Source organism: Telopea speciosissima, chromosome 1 (assembly GCF_018873765.1).
Source record: "Telopea speciosissima isolate NSW1024214 ecotype Mountain lineage chromosome 1, Tspe_v1, whole genome shotgun sequence".
NCBI classification, from domain to species: Eukaryota; Viridiplantae; Streptophyta; class Magnoliopsida; order Proteales; family Proteaceae; genus Telopea; species Telopea speciosissima.
This window is the reverse complement of record NC_057916.1, coordinates 52,411,546-52,427,406: the sequence shown is the minus strand read 5'-3', so window position 1 is coordinate 52,427,406 and position 15,861 is coordinate 52,411,546. Positions and strand designations below refer to the sequence as shown.

The window sequence follows — 15,861 nt, the reverse complement described above, 5'->3', positions numbered from 1 at the left end:
TTCTCTTCTGCTGGACTGGCTTCCTGGTTAGGTCTACATGCAGTTTGTGCTCTGCTATGGATCTTGGAATGTCGGGCATGTCTGCAGTTGACCATGCGAAGATATCCATGTTAGTCTGGAGGAGGTGTCCCAGTTCTTCTTTTTGCTTATTGCTCAGTAGTGAGCCCATCTGTGCGACCTTGGAAGGGTCGTCTTTGCTGAGTGGCCAGGGGGTGAGGTCCTCCACCGGTCTTCCTCTCTTCTCTGTCAGCTCATCTCTCTGGTCACTGACCAGGTTCTCTATGCATAGTGCCCTCCCTCGTGTGTTGCCATGGTTCTTCTTCACAAAGGTGGCATAACATTCTCTGACCTTCTTCTAATCACCTCGAACTTCTCCCACACCATTGTTGGTGGGGAACTTCATCTTCAGGTGGATTGGAGACACAATGCCTCTGAGGGCCGTCAGTGATAGTCGCCCTAGGAGGCCATTGAATGACACCACGGACCTGACCACCATGATGTTCACCATGATGGTCACCTGGCGAGGGTGTTCTCCGAAGGTGACGAGTAGCTCTATAGTGCCTCTGATGGAGGCGGTGGCGCCCGAGAATCCATGGAGGTAGGTGGGCTCTGGCTTGAGTTGATCGTCTCCAAATCTGAACTGACGGTAGGCTTCCAGTGAGAGTACATCCACGGATGGCCCTGTGTCTATCAGTACCCTATGCACGGGTCGGTTGGCTATCTCCACCTGTACCACCAGGGCATCCTCATGTGGAAAGCTCACACCCTCCAAGTCTGCATCTGAGAAGGAGATCACTGTCGTGGTCTTTGCTATCTTGCTTGGCTTCTCTGCTACTCCCATGAACCTGGCATGGGCCTTGGCTTTTCTGGTTGACTCTTGCCCCGGACCTCCAAGTATGGTGAGGATAGGGGCTCCCTTGGTGCCACTTGGCTCTACTGCATCTCTTCTCTCTTCAGTGCGGTCTCTTTCTCTATCTCGATCCGCTCTTCTTTCTTCCCTTCTTGGTTCTTCTCTTTCTTAGTCTCGACCTCAATCTCCTTGGCCCGAACGGCCACTGCGTCTTCCCTTCATATATCTGTCTAGGCTCCCTGCTCTCCCAAGGCTTTCTATCTCTCTCTTCAGTTGATAGCATTCCTTTGTGTCATGCCCATAGTCCTTATGGAAGAGACAGTACTTGTTAGGGTTGAGCTTCTCAGGTCCTGCCAGCATGGGTCATGGCCATTTGACTAGGTCACGGTCTTAGATTTGTATGAGGATCTGTGACCTAGTGGTGTTGAGGGGTGTGAACTCTGGGCTTCTTGCCCTCTCACCTCTCTCTGATCGACGATCACTTCTTCTCGATGGGCGATCGTCCTTCTCCTGTCGTCGCTTAGTCCTTGATCTTTTATTCTCCTTGCGATTATCTGGTGCTGACCTCTTGTTGTCTTGGGTCTTGCCTTCAATTACCTTTGTCCGTGACTATACTATCTCGACCATGTTGGTGAACTCGTTACATCATTCCAGGAGCTCTTTCATGGTCTTGGTCTCATGACATGCCAAGTCCTTAATTAGTTCCATGTCTCTGATGCCCCTGCTAGGGCTGCATGCTGGGTTTGGTCATCCAAGTCTTTGACTTCCAAGGATTCCTTGGTGAACCTGCTGACATACTCCTTGAGGGACTCCCCAGGGTTTTGGATCACATTCAGCAACATGACCGTGGTCTTCTTCTGATTGACGCTACTCTGGAAGCGGGTCACGAACTATTCGCATAGCTCTACAAATGATCCGATCGACCGTGGTCATAGTCTGGAAAACCATGAGGTCGTCACACACTTGAGGGATGCAGGGAATGCTCGATAGGACACCACATCCAATCCACCATATAGTGTCATCATGCCATTGAAGTAGTTGATGTAGTCATTAGGGTTGGTGGTACCACTGTAATGTTCAAAGGTAAGTAACCTGAACCTGGATGGCAATGAGCCTGACATGATCTCTTCTGAGAAGGGGTGTTGTCCAGGGATCGAGTGTGTCTCACCCTTGGTTTGCTTCTTCAACCCTTCCAGCTTTTCGTCCAACTCTCGGAGTCTCTTGTCTAGCTCTTCATCTCGTGTTTGTCCTTCACGTCTGACTGGTCGTTCTCTACGAGCTTGTTCACGTCCTCTCCTGGAAGTCCCCTCCTGTCTCGACTATTGGCGAGATGGTGATGGGTCACGTCGTGATGAATCTTGTCTTGATCGCGAGGGGCTTCCTTCACGGTAAGTCTAGCTTCGCTCTGGTACATGACTTCTTTCTAGTCGGCCATCAAACACCGACCTCCGAATGGACCCTTTAGGGTTAGGTACCATGGATCAGTGTGATGGTGTTCTCCCCCGGTCCGACCGTGCTGGGAGATTTACCATTCTCCTTGGATGTTGGGAGAGTTCTCCCGATTGCCTAGTCTACCTCTCGGACCTATCACCCCTGGGAGGTGGTCTCCTAGGGCTTTGCTCCCACCTCTGCTCCTGCCTACGATGGTGGATCACTGCCTTCTGCCTGAGGTATTTGCGAAAGAGTCGTTGGTCATCGAGGATCTGATGCTGTAGGTCGTTAATCTGACCCACAGTGGTGGGTGCATTAGGATTAGGTACTGACTCCACGGGTGCTTCAATGGCTGCTTCCGGGTTGAGGTTGACTCCCCCAACCTACTGGCTCTCTGGGACCTCCCTCCCCTGAGAGACATAGTCTGTGGGACATGAGCTCTCTGGAGGAGGTGATCCGTTCCCCTCCCTCGGGGCATTGTTGGCGAAGCGGTCTTCCTGCGTGCCATGGTTAATCAGATATGGAAACAAGCTAGTAGGTGTAATGGCTAGCGTTGTTCCCACAGACGGCGCCAATCTGTTGCGTCATGAAATCGCTCAGAGGTCCTTCGGGTGTCGTAACCTACAAAAGACCTTGGGTGATAAAGGAGAACCGGTGTGGTTCCGGCCTAGGACTCTCCGATGCCTAAGTTAGATCTCTCTGAGCAAATAGATGAATAGTAGTATTTAATATGAGTTAAGATGTCCCCTGATGGGGTTGTGTACCTTGCCTTTTATAGTAGTGTATGGCGGTGTGGACAGTCCCACTTGATGTAGAGTGTTTGCCGTAGGTGATAGAGTCCCTGAGTAGCAGGGCTTATCCTTGATAGGTTGTCTTCCCGTGAGACGTGGTGTTACGGTAGACATAGTAGTCGTCTTCCGGAGAGGCGTAGTGTCCTTGATAGACTTGGTAGTTGTCTTCCAGTAAGAAGTAGTGTCCTGATAGACTTGGCGTCCTTGGTGGATAGACCTCATCTACATGGTAGATGGGGTTTCTGGTGCATGAGTCCGTTCAGACTACGTGACTCTATAGGCGGTGGCCTAGAGTCCTTGGTGATGCGATCTATGCCTTGTTGATGGCGACGGTGACTGCCGTGTTCGAGGGAGACTTGCACGGGGATGACGTGTTCGGGGAACCCGTGCTCGGGGATGACGTGTTCTGGGAGGTTGGCGCCCAGGGAGGTCCACGCCTCCAAGGGGGTTGGCGCCCAAGGGTGGCCGCACCCATGGGTGTTGGTGGATGGTGCTTCACTGACTCTGTCTTGGCCCACTCTTCTGGATCGTGCCACGTGACGATCTCCGATTGATTGGTGTGAATTTAGGTTTATCACCAACCAACACAAATATACCAAAAAAGCACGGTTTGTAGAACAACAAACATTCTCCTTGTACTCCCCTCTCCCAACCTCACCCATTTAATGAACTATCTCACGTCCCCCAATTGGTGGGTCCTATAGCAGTTGCAGCCCTGACATGGTTTAACAAAACCCAATTAAGCACCAGAACCTATCAGTTTTGGGTCAACCTGCATTAATTGAGATCTGACCCATGCATGGTCAGTGTAGAAGGGTCAACATGGTCTTCCGTTTCAGCTCTTTCCAAATGCCAAGTGTTGGTGTTATCAGCCGAGAGAACCCATCCCTAGTTTCCCTATCTATAATTCTATATTCAGTTAGACTCGAGACCCAAACTTAATTGGCAGTAGTCGGTTAGGGATTAAACATCAACTTCACGGCCCACGGTAGACATATTTGAACGCGTGGTGCGTCCGCATCTCTCTCTCTCTCTCTCTCTCTCTCTCTCTTCTTGAAACGTGTTTACGAGAGAGTAGGTAAAGTGGAGAGAGTGGGAATTTTTCTCCTCTCAGGTTCCCTACCCGGTCAGGTTCGTAGGTTCCTCTCATAGGGAGGTTAGAAATGACGACCTCACCCCACCCGGTCAGTATGTTCAGGCAGGGGGTGAGGTCGTTATTTCTGACCCCCTATGAGAGGAACCTACGAACCTGACCTGATAGGGAACTTGAGAGGAGTTAAGTCCGGAGAGTGGTGATGTCCATGACCCACAAAAAGCATCTGCCCCAGTGGGGCTAAGAAAGTGAAATCAACAGCAAAGCACGACAGACGAAGCTCCCTGATTAGAAGCACATGCCACGAAGCTGCCTTCAGAAAACCCAACCCTCAAGCGTCTCACTCACTCTCACTTCTTGTTTAAGTCAGGCGGCCACCGGCCAGTAATGGGTTTTTTCTTTTTTTGGTTGAAAGAAAATCTATTGATCAAAAGAGTCATTACAAGCAGTAGCATCTGCCAGTAATGGATTCAATACTCTTAACACTTCAAACCGGGCCCAAAAATTTGCCAGCTTTAAGAAGGTATCAACTATTATGAATGGTCTCTTAAATACAATTCAACATTTCCAAGACACCACTCCAACTAAGGTTGTTAAACAGTTCAGTTTGGTGCAAGTTTTTTTAGGTAAAACTAAATCTGAATCATTTAATAAGCAATTTCACATGTAGAAATCGAAATCATTTATAAACAATTTTGGTTTAATCGGTTTTCCACTGTTTATAAGAATTATAATCTTTTTTTAAGGGTTATTTCCAAATGCCCCCCTAAAAATAGCCAAACTTATAGTTGCCCCCCTAAACTTTCACTAATTTCACGTGCACCCCTGCTTTCCAAACTAAGTACCACTATAGTCCCTCTCGTTAGAGGGATCCATTATGTTATAATGGATCCCAGTTTTTGAACATCGATGGACCATTCTGCCCCTTGATAGGGTAAAATGACCAAAATGACCTTACTTGGAAAAATAAAAAAATCTGCAACTCATCTTCCCCAAATCGATTAGGGTTTGGGCATTTGGGGAAGATGAGTTCTTGAATCAAAAATCAAGAATGGAAGAATGCCCAAACTGAGAGCAAGCAGAGAAGGCAGAGACAAAGGTAAACCAATCCATATCTACACCTCCCAAATGCATCTGGACAAAGAGATTCCATGCTTCCTTGAACTTCCCATGCCGATTGTAATTTGAGATCATGGAATTCCATGAAATCACATTTCTGACAGGCATTTGTTGAAATAATCTTTTTGCCTTATCACGGTCTCCAGAGCTAGCATATGCTTCAACCATACAAGTCCATGATATGACATTTTTCTCCGGCATCCGATCGAACAAATCTCTCGCCTTTTCTACATCCCCAGCTTTGGCATAACCAGTAACCATTGAATTCCAAGAAACTACATCTCTTTCAGGCATTTTATCGAACAATCTTCCTGCACACTCGACATTGTCAAGCTTCATGTAAGCAGAGATCATTCTATTCCACAATTCTATAGGCTTAAGAACTATCTCATCGAAAACCTTCCTCGTATCATTTAAACTGACATCTTCCTTGTCACTGGGCTCAGAAGAATCGCAATAACATTCTATCTTCAGGTAGAAATTCAGAAGCGAACTGGCAACGGAAGAAACACGACAATATCCCCATTTTAAAATCTGACAGTGTATCTTCGTACCTTCTTTATCCAAACCCATCAGAGCACACGAGTTTAAGACATATGGGTATGGAGTCGCCTCAGAGCTTCTTCTATGGCAATAAGAAGTTCACATACTCCTTTTTCTTCCATTCTTGATTTCTGATTCAAGAACTCATCTTCCCCAAATGCCCAAACCCTAATCGATTTGGGGAAGATGAGTTGCAGGTTTTTTTTTTTTTTTTTTCAAGTAAGGTCATTTTGGTCATTTTACCCTATCAAGGGGGCAGAATGGTCTATCGATGTTCAAAAACTGGGATCCTTTATAACATAACGGATCCGTCTAATAGGAGGGACTATAGTGGTATTTAGTTTGAAAAGCAGCAGTGCTTGTGAAATTAGTGAAAGTTCAGAGAGGCAACTGTAAGTTTGTCCATTTTCAAGGGGGCATTTGGAAATAACCCATTCTTTTTTTGGATAAATGGCCTTTAATTCTTGTTCTGATGTATCTGTTTAAGGGCACCTTTAGCTATTGAAACGTATAAATAGTTCCAATTTGTTCAAGATGATGACAAAAAAAAATTGCTTGGCTAGATGGGATTCACTAAGTGGAGGCAGATGCACATCTGAATTATAAGAAGAGAATATTACATGGGCATGCAATGAGATCAGGTTCTTCAAAAGAACCATTTTTCGAGCTTCAATGACGGAAACATCGGAGGATATCTTGAAAGATTTTATATATAATGGATCCGTAGGTAGAGCTTCCATGGATTCTTTGTTTGTTCCCAATGTAAGAACTGCGAAGAACCATCAACAAGAGTATCTCACAAGGATACTAGTTACTACTTACTAGGGATGAAACAGGGCCAGGTTTTTTAAAACCCAAGCCCAACCCAGCCCTAGGTCAGGCTGAGATATCTCAACCCAGCCCTAGGTTGAGCTGAGATATCTCAGCCCAGGCCCAATCCTGCCGGGCTCAGCCTAGCCTGACCCTGATTGACCCTGATCGGGCCAGATTGGGATGGGTTGGCCCTGATTGACCCTGATTTTTGCTAGGGCCTGGTTGGCTCTGACTTGCCCTATTTTTTTGCCATTTACATTGTCCAATGCATTAAAGAAATGAGACACATGTGATTGGGTATTGGTTTGTTTCATACTCAATTGACTATTTAGACTTTTCTTTGGGTTAAAAACCTTAACCCAATCTTAAAATTGTAAATATTTTCATTCAATAGATAATTAGCCTTTTTTTTTGGTAAATCAATAGATAATTAGATACTAAACAAAACTTGCAAAATGTAAACAATAAATTGTAAAGTATAAACAATAAATTGTAAAGCATAACCTAACACAGGGCCGGGCCGGGTTAGGCTTAGCCCAAGACCACAACCCTAGCCCAGCCCAACCTTGACCCAGGGTCTGAAATTTTCAACCCTAACCCACCCTCAGGGTTGAAAAATCCAGCCCAGGCCTTGTTTGAGCTCGGGCCGACAGGGCCAAACTTACACCCTTACTACTTACTAAATGGATGATTATTGATGGTGTGATGATCTGTACCCAAAATAAAAAAAAAATAGTTTGATGGCGTTTGAATTGTAAATTAAACTACACCATTAGGGTGTTACCTGATATGGTGACGAATGTAGTGGAAGAGGATCACGAGCAGGTAAGGTTACGAGCCACACGAACCATATCAATCTTTTTCAATCTCTAGGTACCCGTTAGGTTTCTCCACAAGAGACTCCACACCACAAATATAAGGAAGATGATGGATTCCCTCAAAGAACACAACACTAATAGAGAGATGGAGTAACAAACAAGATTGAGAATGAGAATATCATATTTCAACTTAGGGTTTAGGGCTGTTGAGGTACTCATATATATAGCCCCATTCCCATTCACACAAGGAATAGAATTAGTGGGCCACACTAAGTGCCCACCCTTACTCAAACCCTAGTGGGTTCTATGACCCGTGGCCAACCCCTCGGTGGATGCCTGGATCAGGTCACCCTTGGTCCAGTTACATCTCCCACTCACATAGGGCGTAGCAACTCAATCGCTCATCTAATCCTCTCTCACACGTGTATCTCTTCATATAGGAAATGTGGTGTGCGACCTAATGAGATAGAACAAGGTAGGAGTGTTATATTAAGCTTTCATTTAACCAATATAGCACATTACTCACAAACAATCTCGAAATACGCCAAACGATCCAACTACACCAGATTCAGCACTCTCGATCCCTCATGATGAGCAATGCTAACCCCAAATATGTAATGTACTCATGACTTTATCAAAATCGAATACAAATCGCATGGGCAATGAGTAACAAAACAAAGGTGTATCATCAAATGATTTTCCTTGAGCCCCTACATGTCAGTCAATCTGCCTATTCTTAACCGCTTTCTCAGACAAGTCCCACTAGACCGGATAATCCATGATCCTAAGGAGTGTGCTAAAGTAGTGACATTGAGCATCCTCTTCATGACATGGTCTTAGGTAATAAGGGTATCAGTAGGACCAACTAGATATGATCCATGTGGCTCGCACAGTGACAAAGCAGGGATCCATTCAGTCACTCCAACTCACGGTCGACACTAGCACATACAGTGCTATACGAATCTGGGTTTAATCACTAGGACAAGTGCCTAACCTGACTTTCTAGCACAATCATCCTCATGGCTTCTGTCTGAAATCTCACATTCGGCTATACACATGTTCGACCACAGTAGGTCTCATCTTAGTTCTGACTAAGGCGTCACTAAGCAGCAATGCTCATTGGCTCATTTTGTCACGCCCCTATCCCGATGTAAGATATTTTGCCACATAAGGGTATGATTGGGACAATCACACATCATCCCAACACCTACTAGGATCACAGATACAGTCTCCCGAGCCACAGTCCACCCTGTCATCATATTATAACGACAGAAAGGAACGTATCAAGTGGAATAAACCGTTCCAATTATAGAGTTAGAAGAAGCGAAATTAAATTAAAATCATGTGAAATTATAGAGCATCGGTTCTCTAATGATAACACATAGTACAATTTCCATAATGTAACCATTCAATCTCTCCTAATAAATAAACATATAGTTTATACATGATTATGGAATGAATAGAGAAAATAATAAATAATTACCCTAAGGGCACCATCCTTGGGTGTATATCTACATCCAAATCCCAACCTTCTGCTCCACTTGATTCGCATCCATCGGTGCTCATCAAAGTAGTACCTCCTACATAACAACTAAAAAAAAAGGGGTTGCGCAACGGGGTTAGCTGCATTAGCTAGTGAGGGAGCAATGGGGAATGCACATACACCACACAAACAGTTTCAATATCAGAATGATGCATGCTAATGTTAGATTCATTTTCCACCTAGCACATAAATTCTATCGGTCAAGTGTATGCTACTGTGATAACTCGGGAGACACTGAGGGTCACTTATTCTATCGCCCCAGTGAAACCTCAATTATCACGAGGGGACCTACACCGGTAGAAGCCATCATGACCACCCAATGGCAGACCCCGATAGCCATCACTACCCCTGTCCTGTCTCTCTCACCTCCACAGACCACAGGTGCTCAGACTATCCAACATATAAACCCCTGTTGGTAAGGGTCGTAGCATAAGGGAACAAGCATCCTAGCCACAGATATACTATATGCAAGTCCTATCGTCCCGAGAGGTATTCTGGGTGTATCAACGTCCCATTCCATCTAGTACCTGGGTACCAGCATGGCACAACACATACATATCAGGATGGCATATACCAATTTCCATAATTAAATAAATTGAGGTTCCGGCACCGTAGCCCGATACAATGGTGAGCATACTATCACATTCATAACAGTTCACATTTGGATAATAATGCAATGCGCACAATGCTTATAATTATATATTAGCATGCTTAAGATTGTCAAATATATATATTCAAACCCAACAAAATCACCCAGAACCCACTCACCTAACACGGGTGTCGCCGTGTGTGGTTGACATGAATCTCACCTGGGCTCCCTGCTATCCATCGAGTTGGGTAGCCTAGGAATACAAAAACAATCATTAAAGCATGCCTAGAAGGGTCCCATGCTAGGCCCTTAAGGTTAAAATAAGATTTCAACTAAGACAGCACGAGCGGACTCACAAACGGTTGCAGCAGAGGTGAGTCCATCCCTGACTCCGTTAAGGCCAAAAGGTAAAAATAGAGCGAGCGGACCCACGGACGGAACATCTTACTTGGATCCGACCGTGCATCCGTTCGACACCTGAGACACATCTAAAAGGGGGCAGATCACCGGGCAGATCTGTTTCTTGGGTCCGCCCCTGCATCCGGTCGATCCCTGAGACATACCCAAGAGAACTGGCCTCGGGCGGATGCAACAGACTTGAGTTCGTTTCTTCATCCGGTCGGTTCAATACACATGGGTTATACTGGGTGGACTGACGAATGGTACCACGATTGGTGGATCCGATCGTGCGTCCGTTGGCAGTTTCTTTCGAGATTTCAAAGGGCTTTTGCTCCAGCTTGAAGCTTGGAGCACCTTAGCACTTCAGGGTCATGGAGGGGGTGTCTAAGCCTCCCTAGGGTCACTAGAACCTAGGTTCACCTCATGGATCCAAGATCCTACAAGGGTTTGGTCTCAAATTGGTCCAAGGGTTGGGTTTCATGGCTTAGGACCAAAACTCAACAGCAATGGTTACAAAGCAACTCATAGGAACCATTTCTAGAGCTAGGTCAGCACCATTAGAGCTCCCAATTAGGGCCAAGCATCACTTTGAGTCCCAAATGGAACCCTAGGTTAGCCCAAGCTCAAGAAATTCATAAAAATGGAAATGAGAATGGAGAAGAGTCAAGTTTAAGGTCTTACCTTGGTGAGATCCTTTTTCCAACCATCATCTCCATCTCTTCTCCCTTTGGTCCGATCAGCTTGGGGAGGAGATGTGGGGCAGCCAGGCACCTTGGCATGGCTTCCATCCTCTTCCCTTCCCCTCCTATTCCTCTCCTACTTCTACTTCTTCTTCTTCCTTCCTCCTTCTCCTCCTTTCCTTGTCTCTTCTCCTCCACGGTTTGCTTGGGAGGGGTTTTCTTACCCTTTAAGGAGTTAGATGGGCCTTAGCTTGTATTTGGTTTAGGTCCCTGGAATGTAGTTAAGCCCTTAGGCTTAAATGGGTTTTAGTTTGGGTCTTAGGGCATGTTTGGTCCAAGTCATAGACCCTTAGGTCCATTTAGATAATTAGGGTCTGTTTGGGGTTGGGCCCAAGTCCATAGGACTTAATTGTCCACTAAGGCTTGTTTGGTTTTAGGTTAGGGTGTTAAAACCCATTAATTCCCTTAAGTTAGGCCTTGTAGGCCCACTTTCATGGTCCACACAACCAATTCATGGTAAGGGTGAGGGTCCATTTGGTCCAAAGGTCCAATTAGGGTGTCCGGGACACAGGTATGTGAGTCCCACAGAAAAATTACTAAAAGGGCAGATAACAGCACGGGTGGATCCTCGAACGGATTCAGTTCGAGTGAGTCCGTTCGTGACTTCGGTGCTGCTGTTAGGGCCCAAACTTCAAGGAAAGTTACGGGGTTGTGGCCCACACTTCCAGGTCTTCGAGGGGATACTTTAAATAATATTTTAGGTCTGGGGTTACAGGTGTTGGCCAGTGCCACCTATGCATTGCCCTTTAGGTAAATGTCTAAACTGCCCAGGGTATAGGGGTATATTTGGGGTGCGGGTGTAACACATCTTGCTCGTTATACCCAAGCGCCAAGGTGCATCAATTGTGTGAGTAGGTCGATTCAAGCCCGGTGACATATTTACAAAAAAAAATTGATGTGCACACATAATCGCTCTAAGAAATATATCTCATATATATATATATATATATATATATATATATATATATATATATATATATATATATATATATATATATATATATATATATCATACTATCATATCATATCATATCATACTATTATATAAAAGCACGTTGTGGCAGCACGTTGTGGCAAATCTTTCATTTACCTATACTACCCTTCATTTTTATTTAAATACCACTATTCCTTCATTCCTTTTTTCTCTTTTTTGTTTATTTTTTATAAAATTACTGGTACCCTTTAGTATCTTAATATATATATTTTTTTTAGTAACTACTTTTTCACTGGATTATTTTATCATTATTTTTTTATTTAAATATAATTTCTTGTCTTGTCATTTCTTTTTGTTTCCTTAAAATTTTTGGTACTCTTTTGTATTATTTTATATTCTGTATTATTCTACTTTTATTTTTTTCTATTTTTGGTAACATCCTTAATTATCTTTCACTCTTTCCCCACTTCCGTTTTCCCTATCTCTCTCAAGTATCTTTAAACGTATCTTTATCAGTTATATTCTCCATCCCTCCGTCTTCCTTGCCCCAATCTCGACATTAAAATTTTTTCAATCTATCTTTTTTTTTTTTAAATTTTGGTAAATAAAGAATGCGAACAGAATCTTAATGGCAGTCGGAGCCAAAATACTGAAGCGATTCATCTCTCAAAAACAGTTTCTACACCTCTCCGTTCATCGCCGAAATTCTTCTGCAAATCTCTCCCTATCTATCGCCCTTTTTAAATCAAATCAGATCTAAGCCAAAGATGAGGATTAGGAAGCGATCCGTACCATTGTCTTTGTCTTCACTCTGCCGGAATATTCCACCAGATTTTCGACTGAAGCAAAAGCAAAAGGGTCAAAGCCTCAACAACAACCCAATGGAGGAGATCCATCTTCTGTAGCAGTAAAAGAAGAAGAGACTACCCATCTTGATCATCATCAGTCTCAAACACAAACTTATTCAAATCCATCCTATCCACTACCGCTCAACAACAACCCAATAGTCAGATGTATTTGCTCCGACGGGGTTGGATGATAAGGAGATGAACCAAAGAACACCAAGTACGAGAGCTACTGCTTGTGCCCCAACACTCCATCTCAGGGCGACAAGGTATGCTTGGCCCTTATTCCATGATTTTCTTTTTCTTGCACTGCCTCTCCCTCTGAGACGGCCTTTCTTTCCTTTTCCCTAGTTTAATCGGTTCTAAGTTCTTACCAAGGCTGAGCTTAGCCGTTTTCCCTCTTGCCATCGGTGCAATATTCTTTCTCTCTCTCTCTCTCTCTAATGGATCGGTGCAGGGTTTGCAATGAGAAGAAAAGACAGAAGGGAAGAGATGACGCATGTTCTTTAACAATTCCATGTAAGTAAAACTTAATCTGAAACTCCCAATTTCATCTTATTTGTCTCATCATCAACTCTCTCTCTCTCTCTATCTCTCTAAAATGAAAACATAGGCAAAAATAACTCCGTCCCATGGGCAACATCATATGCACCTGGTGCATCTTAGCACTATAGTCTGGTCCCCATCTGTAATGTGCTATGCTGAGGTGTAAACCTACCCTCCGCTGTTATATATTCTCCATGTATGCGCGTGTGTCTGTGTCTCTATGTGTGTTTGTGTCTGTTTGTGTAGAATATGGATTTTCATTGTCTTGGGTTTACAATCAGGAATGCAAGTAGTTTGGATGCGAAGGCTAATGGTTTGTTAGCTTCTTCTTCTAATCAAGGTGAATATCTCTTCCAATAACCTGTAAAGAGAGTTTCCTCCATTTCCCAAACGCAACAACTGTTATTGTATTGCTGTATAAATTGTATATTTTTGTTGTTCTATAATCTATATGTTGAACGTGAAGTAGTTGGAAGGTGGTGTGAAGGAGAGAAAGCGTTTCCATTGAATAAAAGAAAATATCCTCTTTTCCCATCTCAGTCTCTCTCTTTCTCATTTTAGTATTAAATAAACGTTAAAATTTTTTAGATTCTTTAATTATCTCTCATGCGTCCTCTCTCTCTCTCTCTCTCTCTCCCTTCCTCCGTGCCTCTTTCTAAATTCTCTACCCCCAATAGCTTTCATAATCTTAATACAGTTTCCTTATTTAAAAAAAAATTATATAATTTTCTTATAGAGAAAAACTCATAAAATTTTCTCAACTATCATTTATTTTGCCAGAGAACGCGAACAGAATCGGAATGGCAGTCACATCGCAGTCTCTGACTGGAAGTACCTTTAGTGTTGCTTCTGCAAACCCAGCTCCAATTCCTTCGACAAGCCTCCTTGCCTACTTCCTTTTTCCTTTTTGATCTCTTTTCTATCCGTTGCTCCGTTGTTTCCTTTATGGTTGTTTTAGAAAAGATGGTAATTTTACTGATTATTATATATATTCATTATCAGATCGTCACTTATGACATATCTTTTCCTTTATGTTTGTTTTAGAAAAGTGTAAGTTTTGTACACCATTGAAGCTGGGTTCCTAAGCATGGGGTTGTGAATGGTTTGATAAGGGTGGATCTGTATTTCAATCTGTTGATATAACCATTTGTTATCTGAATAATGGATATGGGTAATCAGATATCTGATTCATATTTTTGCAGTTCAATGAGAATGTTTATTGTTGTGTTTTTCTTTCATTACAGGGTGTGCTCACCCTCTGTGGAGTGCATGATGCACAAGCGAAACCCTTGTCCTGATGTGTTTGTGTAACGACAATACTGTTCACATTTATGACCTCCCATCGTGAGTGTTACAATCCTCAGCATATCTTCTTTTGTTTGAAGATGCATCTGCTTTATGCTTTCTTCTTCGTCCCTCCATTCCCTTTTGCCATCGGTAATTTATAGTTGTGTTTGTTTTTTTTTGTGGCCTGCAAACTACTGAAACTCCTTGTTTCATGTGTTTTAGATTCGGTGAAAAGGGTAGAATATTCTCATTCTCAAGAAAGGAGGTTCGTGCAATACAAATAGCTCTAGGTGGGCTTGGTGGGCCTGGGCTTTTCTTTACCGGTGATGGAGCCGGCGAACTTAGAATGTGGAAATGGGTCATCGAGCCACCAAACCAACCACAATAACCACCTGATTGGAATCAACCGTAGCATAATTTGTAAAACATTCTTGTAAAATTTTTTTTGGGCACAATTCTTATGACCTTATTACTTCTAGTAGACCCCCTAAGGTTTGTAGACATGTCATGTAGCCCCCCTGAGAACAAAAATGTTACATACGGATCCAAAAACGGATGGAACACTCGTCCCGTTAGAGAAAACTAGTGAATGGATGATGTCAGCAAGTCATGGATAGGTAAAAGTCCAAATGACCCTTCTGCTAATCCCTAAGCCATCGTCTTCTAACTTTACTCTTCTTTCTCTTCTTCCTCTTCTTCCTCTCCTAGGTTTGAAAGAGAACAGCGTCGTTTTCACCATAGAGAGGATCATCTTCTTCATTTCTTCATCTCTTCCTCTGCTGTGCACCGCCGTTGTCACCACTGCCGTGAGGAAGTATTGTGAAGGACACTGCGCTCTGCTGCTTCATCTTCTTCATCTCTTCCTCTGCTGTGCATCGCCGTTGTCACCACTGCCACTACAAGAAATCCTATTTTTGCCGACGATAAGAAATATGATCCGTAGCCAAAAATGATTTTCAACGACGGATAATAAAGTAATGTAGCAAAATATTATTTTCCACGACGGTTCTTAAGTAACCGTCGTGGAAAATATAATTGGGCGACATATTATAGTTTTTCGTCGTGAAAAATGTATTTAAAATGACGGTAATAAAATTCCAGTTGCAAAAAATGAATTTTAATGACAGTCCTAATATTGCGTCGTCGATTAGATATTTATAACGACAGTTTTATATTACCGTTGCAAAAAATGGAATATATAATGGCAGTATAAATATTACCGTAGCGGTAAATGGTATTTTACAATAGTACAGTATTACCGTCGCGGAAAATGAAATGTATAGCGACAGTATAAAAAGTTCCATCGCAAAAAATAGAATCTTTAACGACAATAATAATATTTCGTCGTGAATTAAATATTTATAATGATGATATAGTTATTACCGTCGTGGAAAATATATATATTTAACGATAGTAGTAAAAATACCGTTGTAGAAAATATCAGCGTAACGACGGTTGTAATGATACCGTCGCTATATTGCCTTAAATGTTTAGCGGGTTACCTTTGGTTCTAGCATCCC

General features: G+C 43.2%; 1 protein-coding gene and 1 long non-coding RNA gene across 2 annotated transcripts; both read right to left on the bottom strand.

Moving 5' to 3' along the window:
* Window positions 1-5,203: 5,203 nt before the first annotated feature.
* On the bottom strand, window positions 5,204-5,857 carry LOC122651148 (pentatricopeptide repeat-containing protein At3g29230-like). Its single transcript, XM_043844473.1, has one exon. The coding sequence runs from the start codon at window positions 5,855-5,857 to the stop codon at window positions 5,204-5,206; it is 654 nt and encodes a 217-aa protein (XP_043700408.1).
* A 2,543-nt stretch (window positions 5,858-8,400) lies between these two features.
* Window positions 8,401-14,500, bottom strand: LOC122644977. Its single transcript, XR_006330444.1, has 3 exons — window positions 14,297-14,500; window positions 10,394-10,399; window positions 8,401-8,411 (listed from the first exon to the last, which is right to left on the bottom strand). It is a non-coding gene; the product is annotated as an uncharacterized LOC122644977 (long non-coding RNA).
* Window positions 14,501-15,861: the final 1,361 nt, after the last annotated feature.